The sequence below is a fragment of the Schistocerca piceifrons genome, chromosome 1 (genome assembly GCF_021461385.2).
Source record: "Schistocerca piceifrons isolate TAMUIC-IGC-003096 chromosome 1, iqSchPice1.1, whole genome shotgun sequence".
Classification (NCBI taxonomy): domain Eukaryota; kingdom Metazoa; phylum Arthropoda; class Insecta; order Orthoptera; family Acrididae; genus Schistocerca; species Schistocerca piceifrons.
The window spans coordinates 214,395,725-214,411,311 of record NC_060138.1 but is presented as its reverse complement, the minus strand read 5'-3'; the positions used below and the strand labels follow the sequence as shown (position 1 = coordinate 214,411,311).

General features: G+C 43.8%; 1 protein-coding gene across 1 annotated transcript in view; it reads right to left on the bottom strand.

Annotated features, from left to right (window-relative positions):
* Positions 1–9,310, bottom strand: part of LOC124787441 (putative carbonic anhydrase 3) — a 508,783-nt gene extending 499,473 nt beyond the window's left edge. Inside the window, exon 1 of the mRNA XM_047254340.1 lies at positions 9,164–9,310. Coding sequence (XP_047110296.1) covers positions 9,164–9,278 — 115 coding nt within the window. The 5' untranslated portion in view covers positions 9,279–9,310. The remainder of the gene's footprint in view (positions 1–9,163) is intronic.
* Positions 9,311–15,587: the final 6,277 nt, after the last annotated feature.

Below are 15,587 nucleotides of genomic sequence, written 5' to 3'. Positions count from 1 at the left end.
CTTTTGGTCCTCATGTGGATGACTTCAAACTTTTCGTCATTTAGAGTCAACTGCCACTTTTTGCACCATACAGATATCTCGTCTAGATCATTTTGCAACTCGTTTTGATCATCTTATGACTTTAAATGACGGTAAATCACAGCATAATCTGCAAGCAATCTAAGAGTACTGCTCAGATTGTCTCCTAAATCGTTTAGGTAGACCAGAAATAATAGAGGGCCTATAACACTTCCTTGAGGAACGCCAGATATTATTTCTGTTTCACCCGAGGACTTTCCGTCAATTATTGCGAAGTATAAATGATATTTAGTTTTTGTAGATGTTTTATTAAACCACGAACTAAAGAGTCAATCAGACTTTTGGTACTTCTTATTTATAACAACCCTTATGATTTTATTGAAGGATGAAGCAATTCTCAACGCATCGCATATGCTACATACAACCTATTCGTAGAAACCCAAGCTCACTATTCACAGTGGAGGTGCACATTTGTTACTAAATTTGCTTCCTCTGCACCACTCCCTAGCGTCGCTTGCTGTGCCCAGACCCTGCACAGCCAAGTTAAAAACCAAGTAAAAATGCGTACACTATTCTTGCTTGATTATTGGATTCCTTACATGTGTCCTGCCAGAAATTGGAAGACTTCAGTCTGCCAATGCTTTATGTCAGTTTTGTTTATAGATTCGTTTTACAAGCTGTTACCTCCACCTCACTATGTAACGCGTTAATGCAAGTATTTGAAAAACAACGTAATTATTAGTTACTTAAGTTATCAGTATTACAGTCTTACGAAATAGTGTTAAGACAATGATCTCTTAAAAATAATTTCGTTTCGTGGTTAAAACACAAAAGAACCCTTTTGTTTTACTCCTCAGAAAATTTCATTTCACCCCTAATTGGTAATTATCCATAGGTTGGGGACGACTGTTGTAGACTGTACTGAAGGTGTTCTGTATGCGCCTGACGTTGGAGAAATCATTGCGGAAGTTCAAAGGTGTCATAAGGTGATATGGTCTCAAACAATTACACTGTTCCATATCTGACTATGCAAACTAATTTAAAAAATCTGAAATTTGGAATCAAATGTAGAGATTATAAATATGACTAATTTTTAACGTCTTGACCCCAAATGGAAGAAAGGGATAGGTAGGTACTTGTAATATTTATCTTCAGCAAGGTATTTATACATCAATAACCTGTACATTCCACTGCAGTTCTTTTCGTGCTACGTGATGACAACAGTTACAAAAATGGTTCAAATGGCTCTGAGCACTATGGGACTTAACGTCTGAGATCATCAGTCCCCTAGAACTTAGAACTACTTAAAGCTAACTAACCTAAGGACATCACACACATCCATGGCCGAGGCAGGATTCTAACCTGCGACCGTAGCGGTCGCTCGGTTCCAGACTGAAGCGCCTAGAACCACTAGGCCACACGGGCCGGCAAACAATTACAATTTTGGCCGTTGAAATGGAGAACACAGACATTCCCGTTCTCTAATACTACTGATGAAGTATTCTGTTAGGCTATTTCGAATAGTTTTCGCAGCATGTGACCATCTGGCTGTAACCTATACAGTTCCTTTATCTTCAAAACCATCGCGCTGCACTGGATCTTCAGCTTTTACTCTGCCGCAGGCGCGAAAAACTTCTGGAGAAGACCGCAAGATGTTTTCTGTTAACACGACGGAGACATTGAAGAGTTGGTGAAAAATCCACTCCTTCTGGATAATAATCCAAAAGTATATTCAGCATGACGTCTTGCTCTATACAGACTATAATTAACCAATCGCATCACATGACGAGCTGTATTCACAGAGGAGAACGAAGTGTATGGTAGTTACAAAATGTGGTGTTGCTCTATATTGAGAAGGCTGCTTTGGTGTCTTCCATACCCAAGAATCATGCTTGCAGATTTGTAAAACAATCGAACTAGTTTATACAAGGTGTTCGGAAATTCCCTTCACAAATGTGTAGGACTTGTATAAGGAAGTGAGTACACAATATTTCGAGTAGGAACCCATGTGCGGAAACGTACTGTTTCCGTTCTGCGATAGTTTCAGTTCGGATGTGTAACGCGTCCACGTTTGCAGATGGAAAGAGAAAATTCTCAGGATTGCTTGTCCTGGTAGGCAATAGAGTAGACAGGATGACGTGTACTACTTCTTATGGGGTCTTACGCAGAGTTTAATTCACGAGACTTCTGTAGAGACAGAGAAAGATCTGCTGGACCCCAGGTGGGATGGAGAATGTGTACCAGAACATGTTTCGTAGGTGCAATGTCTGTAACAACGTTGGCAGTCACCACATAGAGCCGTTGTTGTAATGTTTTAGTAGTGTTCTGTCCATACAGTATGCTCGGTTCTTCTTTGTTTTGGAGTAATGGAACCACATAATGTTTAAATTTTAATACAGTAAAACTTGCTCAAATCGGCACGACTATAATTCAGAAATCTGCCCAAACCGTAGAAGTATTTCAGTCCCGACGCATTCAGTGCACTTTTATAAACTGATTTTTGTATACAGTGGAACTACTTCACAAATCATTGTATAATGTGGAAAAGAGCCTATACTGTACTACTGCATTACAGTTCAATAGTTATTCACGACTTTACAAGGACGTTACTCTTAACGCCTCTGTTAAGCGGCGCGAAACCAAGAAAAAGATGTCCACCGAAGTGCGGCACTGCTGGTGTGGACCTAAAACCGCGCCGCTCTGTGTAACAACGAATAAGTTACGCTCCGTGTCGGTGCAGTACATCAAAGCCAGCCCGGTTAGCCGTGCGGGAAAGGGGTGGGTTCCACTGGGGGCCGAACCGCACAATAATCCTGGGTTCGGTGTGGGACGGCGGTGGGGTGGGTGGACTGCTGTAGCCTGTTGTGGGGTTATGTACCACCGAGGGCTACGGCGGGGACGAAGCCATTCCGTCGTTTCTAGGTCCCCAGTTCCATACAATACAATACATCAAAGGAAACGGTTCGTTCGTCAGCACTCTGTTTGTCGGCTTTCTCGTTTTACTCATTATTGACGCACGACCGCGCATAAAGGAACATTGTTGAGCATCTACCAATACTCTGCTGCAATGTGCGCAGTAAAAGAGTTAAGTATTGTTCCGTTAAACAATGGTTTTACCGGGCAAGGTCATTATTTTCTGTCAGTTTCAGTTGACTAGTAGCACATTAAGAGATACAGTAACATAATGTCGAACAAATGGTATGTGTCGTTAACACTTAACGAAAAGATTAGTGTAATCGAGGCGAGTGAGAACGACAAACTCTCCGTGTGCGAAATTGCGTTGTGTTTCAAATGCAGTAAAACACAAATTTATGAGACTTTAAGAAACAAGGATAAGATTTGGTACGAATGGATGAAAGGGAACGGGCACATGAAAAGAAGAACGAAGAAGACGGGAAATGAAAAAATTAACGAAATAGTGTGGGAATGGTTCGTAAGTGCGCGGGCAAAAAACTTACCTTTATCTGGACCCACGTTGCAGACTAAGGCTCTGAGAGCTGCTAAGGAGCTTGGAATTACGGAGTTTAAGGCATCCACAGGACGGAGGCAGTTTCAAAGCTAGGCACAACATCGTGTGGAAAGAAGTGTGGGGAAGCTAAGGATGTGCAGGAAAGTGTAGCAACGGAATGGAAGACAACGCTGTCCAACTTAATTGTGATTTATGACCCGAAAGACGTGTTCAGTGCCGATGAACTGTTTTATCGCGCGCTGCCTTCAAAATCGCTAGCAATTCGAGGTGAAAAGTGCACAGGTGGAAAAGTGTCCAAGGAAAGACTCACCGTACTGCTGTGTGGAAACATGTTAGGTGAAATGAAGAATCCACTGGTGATTGGAAAAGGCGGCAAAATCGCGTTGTTTCAGAAACATAGACTTCAGTAAACTTCCAGTCACATAGCGAAGCAATAAAAAGGCGTGGATGGCGAGCGGTGTTATGGAAGAATGGCTGGGCACTTTCAGTGCCAAAATGAAAGAAAGGAAATCGTCAAGTTCTCCTATTCCTAGACAACGCAACCTGCCGCCCGAAAGTAACGTTATCAAACGTGAAATTGGCTTGGTTTCCTACAGGTTCAACCAGCCTCACACAACCCATGGACCAGGGGGTTATTTACAGATTCATTCGTCATTATAGGCGATTACTGATGCAATCTCTTATTCTTAATGTTGAAGAAGCCGAAAGTGCATTTGCTCTAGCACAGTCGGTTTCTGTCCTGGGTGCAGTAAATTAGATTGGCTTGGCAGTAAAGGACATAAAACCCGAAACAACAAAGCTTCAAGAAAGCGGGGTTTGAGGTTCAAGAACAAGATGCTTCTGTGGTCATCGAAGTTCAAGAAAATGCAGCAGCAGTAGCTGAATTAATGAAAATGCGAAACAATTCATGTAGCGCACATGGTTACATTCGAAGTGATAACTTTCTGTCAGTTCACTCCACTTTCACTTCACAAACAGATTTAATAGAAACCCGGAACACAGAGGATGATGAAGAAGAAACAAAGGTAGAAGAAGGGGAGCAAAATGTTGTCCCTAGAAAAATTAATACGCCTGAAGAATCCATTGCATGCATAAACAATGTTATGCAATTTGCAGCACACACAAATTCTCCCTAATTGTTTGAACTATTGTATGATGCAAAAAATTGCCCAGAAAAAAATAATAATTTTGAACAGGAAATTAAACAAGTTTCCCTCCTTGATATGTGGCAATGCAAAGCAAAGAAACATGGGAATAATATGTACGTACATACAATAATATCCGAATTTAAAGGTCGGCTAAAAATATAGAAATGCCGTGTTATTTATCAGTTAGTGTAATAGTCCAGTGTTCAGTTGACCAATATACAGTAAATGAACATCTACTGTGCTAGAGTGAAGGTACGTAAATACAATATATGCATAATTAAGAATTTTTATTGTACTTTTGTGCATGTTACCTGACAAATTTTACGTAGCCCAGTAAGTTTTGTGTAATCCGGAAACTTGTCCAATTTGGAAAATTATTTTAGTCCCAGGCGATTCCATTCTGAGCAAGTTTTACTGTACAAACAAATGTGCTTAAGTGATAAATAGATGTTTCGTTACGTTTCCTTCCGAATTGTTACCTACAACTGTAGTGCGTCACGTCTAATCCAATTCCTCAAGCAGAAGCGGATAAGTTAAACACCCGAGCAATGTCGCAATGTCTGTAAGAACGTTGGTGGTCGCCACAAAGAGCCATTGTTGTAATGCACCAATAGTGTTCTGTACGTACAGTGTACTCGGTGCTTTTTTGTTTTGGATTTAGAGCGTATAATTATGATAAAGAACAACATGTTATTTCATATATTTAATAACACAAAATACCTATAGTACACTATACAAAACATAGATTTACAGGGTCAGAAGCTGAACATGTTTTAGCTTAGCGCTGTTGGATTCTGAAACTGAGCAGTTGTTTGCTAGAATTCGCAGTTTTGTATGAAGGAACCCGTTAAGGTTTCGTTGTAATTCTATTTAATTGGCCAGTTTTTACATTTGTTGTGAGCACTGAATAATCTTTCTGCCTCAGTATTTGAGGATGAAATTGCTAGTAAAAGTTAAATGACCACCTCAAGGTTTTCGTAAATGTGCTTTCAAAAAATGGTTCAAATGGCTCTGAGCACTATGGGACTTAACATCTACGGTCATCAGTCCCCTAGAACTTAGAACTACTTAAACCTAACTAACCTAAGGACATCACACAACACCCAGTCATCACGAGGCAGAGAAAATCCCTGACCCCGCCGGGAATCGAACCCGGGAACCCGGGCACGGGAAGCGAAAATGTGCTTTCGTAAATGTTATGTCCATGATAATGTTTCAGGCTTCGTAACTTAATTCCAAAACATTTAAGATGTTTTTTTTTATTTCTTCCTCACCTTCAACCCCAAACTTCTTGGCCTCGATGAGAGCTTCACGTCTCCATTCACTGTCTGCTTTTTGCTTGTTGTTTTTTGTCACCAGAAAACAAAAATAAACGCGTCTATCACAGACTTTCTCCAGCTTCCGTGCCACTTACTGGACTCGCATTCGGGAGAACGACGGTTCAGTCCCAGGTCCGGCCATCCAGAGTTAGGTTTTCCGTGATTTCCCTAAATCGCTCCAGGCAAATGCTGGGATGGTTCCTTTGAAAGGCCACGGCCGACTTCCTTCCCTATCCTTCCCTAATCGGATGAGACCGATGACCTCGCAGTTTGGTCTCTTCCCCCAAACAAGTCAAAATCCCGTGACACTTGTGGACAGCCGTAAGGCAAACACGAAAACATTTTCCCTCTCGGGTCCCGACACCACGTGCGGCACATCTTCACTTCAGAAGTCCCAGTGTAATCGTTCAACTTTTCGTGCGATTACTGTAAGTATAATAAGAGTAAGTTCTGATGACGCCCTAACAACGGCAATATTATAAGTAATACAGCGAGCCAAAATTAGACGGATTACGTTGAATAGGAGTCCGAGGGAATCATTTGCTATAAATAATAGGATTACCACCCTAAGTTCGATTTTACCCCAATTTTCCCTAAATTCCTGTCAAACTAAAATAGCTCTAAATCACATACAATCTAAGACGTTTCGCCCTAAAAAAAAGAATGAAATCCCTAAAATTGGAAACACTGATTCCAGATACCACATTCGGAACTTGGGCTCTGTGCTAGAGAGGCGATTATCGCTGAAACAAATGGTTTTCTGTTATATGGGTATTTTTCAACACCTGTTTAACTGTACTACCATACCGCTCAAAATAACTGATTTCTGAAGTAACGGATTTTCAGCTTTTTATTCCTTTTATTTCCTGTAATAATCGAACAGAGATTGAATTTTTTCTGGATTGATTTTTTTCTGGATACATAATATCAAAACATTAAATTAAATAGGCAAATAAAAAAAAATCTTAGTCCGTTCAACGTTTGCTGCTTTTCTCGTAAAGATGTAATTGAATGTTACAAAAAAATCACCAGTTTCTCCTACTGATTCTAATTCTTTGAAACATTTCTCAAAAGTAAAAGTAATGTTGTAACCGGGGATAATACCACTATTTGAATATTACGAATTGTCAGTGCGAAAAGGGTGAAAACTGAAGATGAAGTACTCTATTTTTCGTGTTAATTTCTCCGTAATCAAGGACTAGAAACAGATACAGGCATGTTATGTAGACAAAGGCAGCACATTAGCTGCTTTCTATTTTTATTTTAAACTATGAATGAACGGTTTTGCATTTTCTCCTTATATTATGTCGCAAGTTAGTTGTGGTTGCTCCCATTTTCAATCTTTTAAAGCAAATGGAACACTGTACTGGTACATCATGGATATCGCACTTCGTAAAATACTTGCAGATTAAAGATGGTACCATTCCGTAGTACAACTGACGTCCGCCGACGACAATGAGAAGCCGACCGGAGTGCCGAGCGGTTCTAGGCGCTTCAGTCTGGAACCGCGCGGCCGCTACGGTCGCAGGTTCGAATCCTACCTCGGGCATGGATGTGTGTGATGTCCTTAGGTTAGTTAGGTTTAAGTAGTTCTAAGTTCTAGGGGACTGATGACCTCAGAAGTTTAAGTCCCATAGTGCTCAGAGCCATTGGTACCATTTTTTTTTTTTTTTTTTTGACAATAAGAAACTACTATATACCTCAGAAGTTAAGTTCCATAGTGCTCAGAGTCATTTGAACCATTTTTTTGACAATGAGCCACAGGGTAACAGGTACGTCGTTGTATCAGCAGTGCTGTACCAATTGTTATGGCATGCGTTTGTTGCTCGTTTCTGTCGGCATAATTGCGGTCAATTGGGGTAACATTGTGACTATTTTTCCATCTTTTGAAAATACTGGACACAAAATACGTTACATAGCATAACAGACATTGAAACATTTTACACCTGCGGTTACTGAGTGCTTGGGAAAGTGAAAACGTACACTAACTATGCCGTATTGGAGTAAAATTTTTATTTTGCCGGCCGGAGTGGCCGAGTGGCTCTAGGCGCTTCAGTCTGGAGCCGTGCGATCGCTACGGTCGCAGGTTCGAATCCTGCCTCGGGCATGGATGTGTGTGATGTCCTTAGGTTAGTTAGGTATAAGTAGTCCTAAGTTCTAGGGGACTGATGACCTCAGATGTTAAGTCGCATAGTGCTCAGAGCCATTTGAACCAAAATTTCTATTTTAGTACTGGTAGACAGTTACACAGTAATTTTGGGTAAATTTCGAACATGCCAGGAGGAAATCAGGCGTTGTTAACAAGTAAAAACAGTGTTAATTGAGTATTGCAGATTTGCTTTAAAATATCAATATATTTGTTTAGTTCTGGCATCGGTCAACTTAGATCACTGTCGGCAAAGCTCTCTTTGCAGCCAGTGCAATTAAAGCATTATCACAAGCCTGAGAGCTTTCAAGAGGGTGGAACGACAATCGAAATGCTGACTAGAGATAAAAGTGTTACATTTCATACAAATTAATACAAGTAGGTGGAGCAGAAGCCATTTGGAACAAAAATTATAGGTAGTACAAAGATACCCCTACTGGGGAAAAAAAATTACCCTGATTCACTGTATTAAAACAGCACTCATCGCTATTCCCAATTTCTTTAAAAACGGCGCGTACTCTAAAGCAATGCAAATTTTACGAATAAGAATTACTCGTTCTTTAAAAAAACATTTATTTAAAAGCGAAGAATTTTAGCACCCAGCTGAGGCTAATTGATATTCCGGTTTTACTACCCGGTTATTAGTGAAAAGATAAAAACACCTACGAGACCAAACAAATACCGAAAAATACCAGTTATTCAAAACTAAAATACCGGTATCTGTTTTAACCGGTCGGTTTCTCCCATCCCCACTCTGTGCGCCGCAGACCGACTGCAGGAAGAGGCTCATTCCATGGTGATGCACGGCCTCCAGCGTGTTTGTGCGGCTACGGCCAGCACCTGCAGTGTGCACTACGGGGGACACGAGTAGCTGCCCCAGATTACTGTGCCCCAGTATACGACTCCTGCCTGTGTTGCGGGGCCCTGCTCCCCGTTATACGCCCATCGCAACTCTGCTGCACATCCTGTATTTTGATATGTATTTTGATAATCAGTGTGGTCGTTATCCAAGAGAGAAGCTGTCAGAGAGCTTTAGGGTGACGAAAGAGGAAGGCGGCGGTACCTGCGGCGGGGTGGGCGCAGCAGAGCACGCCGAGGGCGAAGACGACGGCGACGCCGGGTGCGGAGCGAGCGGCCGTGCGGCGCGACGAGGGCTTGCGCAGCGGAGGGGCGTCCATGGTTGCGCGCGGGCCGCTGTTGACTGCTGGCGGGTGACTGGCGGCGGCTGCTGCCTGCCCGCCGCCTGGGGAAGCCGCGGCGGCCACCAGCGCCGCGGGATGCTGCGCCCAGCGCCGCGGCTAAAGATAACAGGCGCGCGCCTCGCCTTGGCTTCGAGCACCGGCCGCTCCTCTCTGCTGCTCACCTCGTAACCCCCATAGATCGTACTACACACACAATCCCTCCCCTTTCCCAGCATGAACACTGGTCGAAAAAAATTAATATTTTTTACAGTTACAAGAACAATGTACCAGGTGCTCCAAAACGAATATTGGCGTTCGAAGGCTTTGTACATGGGTTGCCCAGAAAGTAACGCTCCACATTGTTTTTCTTAGCCGAAAACAATGCTACGAATGCGAAACGTTACGTATGTACTATTGAAAGTCTCCTGAGTGAGAGCGCCAAGTTCCCTTCACTTCCGACAGATAGCGCAGCTGCACGACAGTTTAAAATGGCGTGTGTAGGTGATGTAAGTTACACTATTGGCCATTAAAATTGCTACACCAAGAACAAATGCAGATGATAAACGGGTATTCATTGGACAAATATATTATACTAGAACTGACATGTGATTACATTTTCACGCAATTTGGGTGCACAGATCCTGAGAAATCAGTACCCAGAACAACCACCTCTGGCCGTAATAACGGCCTTGATACGCCTGAGCATTGAGTCAAATAGAGCTTGGATGGTGTGTACAGGTACAGCTGCCCGTGCAGCTTCAACACTATACCACAGTTCATCAAGAGTAGTGACGAGCCAGTTGCTCGGCCACCAATGACCAGACGTTTTCAGTTGGTGAGAGATCTGGAGAATGTGCTGGCCAGGGCAACAGTCGAACATTTTCTGTATCCAGAAAAGCCCATACAGGACCTGCAAAATGCGGTCGTGCATTATCGTGCTGAAATGTAGGGTTTCGCAGGGATCGAATGAAGGGTAGAGCCACGGGTCGTAACACATCTGAAATGTAACGTCCACTGTTCAAAGTGCCATCAATACGAACAACAGATGACCATCACGCCTGGTGATACGCCAGTATGGCGATGACGAATACACGCTTCCAATGTGCGTTCGCCACGATGTCGCCAATCACGGATGCGACCATCACGATGCTGTAAGCAGAATTTGGAGTCATCCGAAAAACTGACGTTTCGCCATTCGTGCAACCAGGTTCGTCGTTGAGTACACCATCGCAGGCGCCATTGTCTGTGATGCAGCGTCTAAGGGTAACCGCAGCCATGGTCTCCGAGCTGATAGTCCATGCCGCTGCAAACGTCGTCGAACTGTTCGTGCAGATGGTTGTTGTCTTGCAAACGTCCCCATCTGTTGACTCAGGGATCGAGACGTGGCTGCACGATCCGTTACAGTCATGCGGTTAAGATGCCTGCCATCTCGACTGCTAGTGATACGAGGCCGTTGGGATCCAGCACGGCGTTCCGTATTACCCTCCTGAACCCACAGATTCCATATTCTGCTAACAGTCATTGGATCTCGACCAACGCGAGCAGCAATCGCGATAGGCTACAATCCGACCTTTATCAAAGTCGGAAACGTGATGGTACGCATTTCTCCTCCTTACACGAGGCATCACAACAACATTTCACCAGGCAACGCCGGTCAACTGCTGTTTGCGTATGAGAAATCGGTTGGAAACTTTCCTCATGTCAGCACGTTGTAGGTGTCGCCACCGGCGCCAACCCTGTGTGAATGCTCTGAAAAGCTAATCATTTGCATATCACAGCATCTTCTTCCTGTCGGTTAAATTTCGCGTCTGTAGCCGGTCATCTTCGTGGTGTAGCAATTTTAATGGCCAGTAGTGTATTATTTAAAGTCTCCTGAGTGAGTGCGCCAAGTTCCCGTCAGTTCTGACAGATAGCGCAGCTACAGGACAGTTTGAAAATGGCGTGTGTAGGTGATGTAAGTTACAAGCAACGTGCAGTCACTGAATTTCTCACTGCAGAGAAAGAAACTATGGGGAATATTCACAAACGCTTGTTCGTAGTGTATGGAGCATCTGTTGTCGACAGTAGTACAGTTAGTCGCTGGGAACGGAGGGTGAGGTTATCAGAAGGCGGTTCGGCGGAGCTCCACGATTTGCAGCGGTCGGGGAGACCATAAACGGCTGTCACACCTGACATGTTGCAGCTAGCTGATGTTGTCATTCGTAAGGACAAACGCCTCGCTCCTGAATTCAAAAGTGTTACAGTAATCCAGCTAGCATAATGAGTGTGCGTAGTGAGTTAACAATGTGGGATACAGTGGTCGAGCAGCTCCTCATAAGCCACACATAGCAGTCAGTGCTAAGCGACACTCGAGGTGATGTAAAGAGTGATGCCACTGGACAGTCAGTGTAATGAATTACGCTACGCTCTAGGGCAATCCGATGTAAGGGTTTGTGTTTGGCAATTTGTAGTGTCAACAATGAAGTATGGACGAGGTGGTACGGTACGGAGGTGTTTTTCGTGGGTAGGATGCGATCCCATTACACTTAAGAAAACGCTAAATGCCGGCCGATGGTGGCAGGCGGTTCTAGGCGCTTCAGTCCGGAACCGCGTGACTGCTACGGTCGCAGATTCGAATCCTGCCTCGGGCATGGATGTGTGTGATGCCCTTAGGTTAGTTAGGTTTAAGTAGTTCTAAGTTCTAGGGGACTGACGACCTCAGATGTTAAGTCCCATAGTGCTGAGAGCCATATGAACACAATTTACTGCATTGTGTAATGCGTAGAATAGAACAGTTCGGAGCGATGAGTGTTCGTATCAACATGACAATAAGAGGCGTCTGTGATGCAATGCTTTGTGGACAACAAATGTACTGGCTGCCAAGAGTCGCGATCTGAACCGAGTGGAAAATGTTTGGGATGATTTAGAAAGAAGACTACGCTCGACATCCCAGCGTCCAACATGACTACCTTCTGCTGCTTGAGGAAGAATGGCCTGCCATTTCTCCACAGATATTCTGACACGTCACTAAAAGCGTCCCCAACAGAGTTGAAACATAAAGCTGAAGAATGGACACACCCATATTAATGTCCACTAATAGGTGTAAACGGGTGGTGTATACGATACATATGGCAAAATGACATGCACTCGCAACAATACTCACGAATGCAAACAAAAAAATCTGTCAGTACAAAAAAATCAAAGAAATGAGTTACACAAGAGTAAAGCAAAATTGGAGAATCATATCTAAAAATAATTCCTTCATTATTTCTTCGGATACTTCGGCTGAGGGATGTCGCTTCGCACGGACCAGCAATAGACGGCCAACATTTCAATACTCAATTTTCCTTGACAAGGTTTTCCGTTCGAGAAATATCCTTTTGAATATGTTCGTCACTATTGGTGCCATTCAGGAAATATAGTTTAAGTAACATGTTACATTCCCTCCAGATAATCATTCAAGAAAAGTAACACGTTATTCCATTAAGTTGGTATGATCTCTGTAGTTCATGTACAATATTGCGAAATTTTCCTGCCCCAGAAGCGTTTGGTGCCCCGCCCTTCTGGTGTGATTGCAAATAGAGGGCACCCTTTCGTTCACCGCGGCTCTAGGATGGAGATGGCGGCTAGTCCATCGCTCTAGCCAGCTTTTACCACTGGGAATGCTCCCCGGTGCTCATGTGGTAGCAGGCTGAGGGGACGCGGGACTGTCTTGAGGACACTGGAACGAGGAAATACCCCCGCTTCTATCCAGGACTGAACTCGGTACTTCGAAGGCCGGAGATTAGCACTCTACCAACTAGACCACCACGGATACTCTCTGCCCTGCAGTTGCCTAATCAGTTTTGCATACACTTGTGAAATCCAGTCATCTCATTGTTTCAACACCAATCAATAAATCAAGGAATTGTTCATCCGAAATTAATTCCTTACTTTACGGTCTGAAACAGTTCCTGCCTCTACTTTTGCTTCATCGATCCTTGGAAACTCATCTCGTAAGCATGAGAATCCAGGTACATCGATTTCACAAAGGTTGTGACACGATCCATTTTAATGTGCATTGGAGGTAGGTACACAATTTTGGGACCAACAAAAGGAGTGTACACCACATTGTTCTTTCCAAACACAGAGCATGCCGATCAGGGCATTTTTCCCGTCCTAGTGATTGTTTCCGTCTCAGATGTCCCGCTTGCAGCGAGAGCAGCAATTCTTTGTCTACAAGAGCTGCATGTTGAGAAGAATTGCAAGTACCCTCAGTTCCTCACAAGTAGCCTTTTCTTTTCCTTATCTTGGATAGCTGTGAGAAGCAGTTTGAAGTTCTCTGTGTGTTCGTCAGATGAAGTAGTTGAGAAACCGGAACACAAGGATCATTTCCTTATTGTGGAAAAGTGCGGTACTGCTTTCAGACTAACTTTTCTGGAATCTATGGACAAACGCCGCACTTTTGGTGTCTTGCACTGAAATCATGGTCAAAAGTCTCCACAACGGACTCGATATCATTACCAAAAACATCGAAATCTCCCTTGAAAAACTTATAAAAAAACGCGCTCAGAGGATTCCGTACAAAATTATGTATGTAGATAACAATAATAATAATTTTGTGTAGCCCAATAGCCCGGTGCAGGTGTTTCTATTGGACGCCACTTCGGCGACTTGCACCCCAGTTATTCAACCCTTATTTCTGTCCCCTCCTCATATCTTTGAGAGTTAATGGCTGGGTTAAAACGAAGACCGACAAATCCGTGGACCGGCCGAGATTAGATTCCGCGACCTACGCATAAATTGCACAATTCCAGAACTCAAAACAGAACAATTTTTCTCTTGGAAAAACGTTTCAGAACAAGGGGAAAAAATGAAAACAAAAACTATCCAATATCTTTACGATTAAAAGATAAGGTGCAACATATTTGCAAATAAAGCAGGATAACGTTGAAGTCCCTGCCACTTCCAACCGGCGTTCACCATATGATGGCGAAAAACACGAGCGTGGGGATCGTTGTCGCATGCGACTACATAGTGGCCGTAGAATCCGAGGGGCCATACCATCGAATAGTCCTCGACCGAGGGAAAGGGAAAAGTCGGACAGAGAAGAAGTCCAGATTCTGCTGATCGAGTAGGAAAGCCAATTGTCGGCGAATCCAGTGCCAGTGTTTCCATCTGCAAGAGACAAGCCTGTGTAGTAATGCATCAGGTCGGCGAAGTGTGTAGCAAAGACCAGTCGGACCGAGCGAGGTGGCTCAGTGGCTAGCACACTGGACTCGCATTCGGGAGGACGACGGTTCAATCCGGCGTCCGGCCGTCCTGGCTTAGGTTTTCCGTGATTTCCCTAAATCGCTCCAGGCAAATGCTGGGATGGTTCCTCTGAAAGGGTACAGCCGACTTCCTTCCCCGTCCTTCCATAATCCGATGAGATCGATGACCTCGCTGTCGGTCTCCTTCCCCAAACAACCCAACCCAACCCAAAGACCAATCGGACGAAGACTAAAGCGACGGAGGCATTCTGTGATCAGGATCAGATTATGAATGATCCTATACTACGAAGAGGTGACTTCCATCTGGGTGACAGGAAGACGAACGTGAAACCACACTGTTTCCCAGGATATATGTGGCGCGGCGATTTCAACAAGGGAGAGGGATTATAGTACACCTCAACGGGAGAGCAAAGATCTGGCAGTAAGGTGTGTCACTGATAAAACGACGGCTTCCAAAAATCTTATGATATAAAATTCTCGTACATGCCGCAATTTAGAATTGATCCGGCCACCATCTGCAGTGGGAGTCAGATTGACCTGTGGAAGACACGTAAACAAGCGAGATGTAATGGAATGAATACCTCGAGCACATGTAAATGCATTTACGACATGTAGACAAGACTGAAGCCTTTACTTTGATCTCGGGAAGTCCCAACCCTCCAAGCAGACGGGGCCTTGCCACTACTTCATACCGGAACCGAAAAATTTTACTTTCGCATAGCAACCGGATAATTGCTTCAATTTGCACGCTGTCATCGCGGGGAGCGGGAATACCTGTGCAACTTAATACATTTTTCTGAAAATGTGGGAATCTAGCATCCGTCACTAGAGATGGGCAAAGTCGTTCATCCTTGGGAGCTAGTTCACTGGTGATCATTCTCTTTTGGGAACCGTTCATTTTACTCGTTCACCGTTCATTGTGCTTGGTATGTGGTTCTTATGAAACACTGAAAATTAGTAGCATATGTGATTGAAGATGGAAGGCGCCAAGAGGGGGCGGTTGCCTCCCCCCTAGAGAACAGAGCTTTTATTCATAACAGAATTTTCACACACTTGTCATTTTCGTGATTCTGCA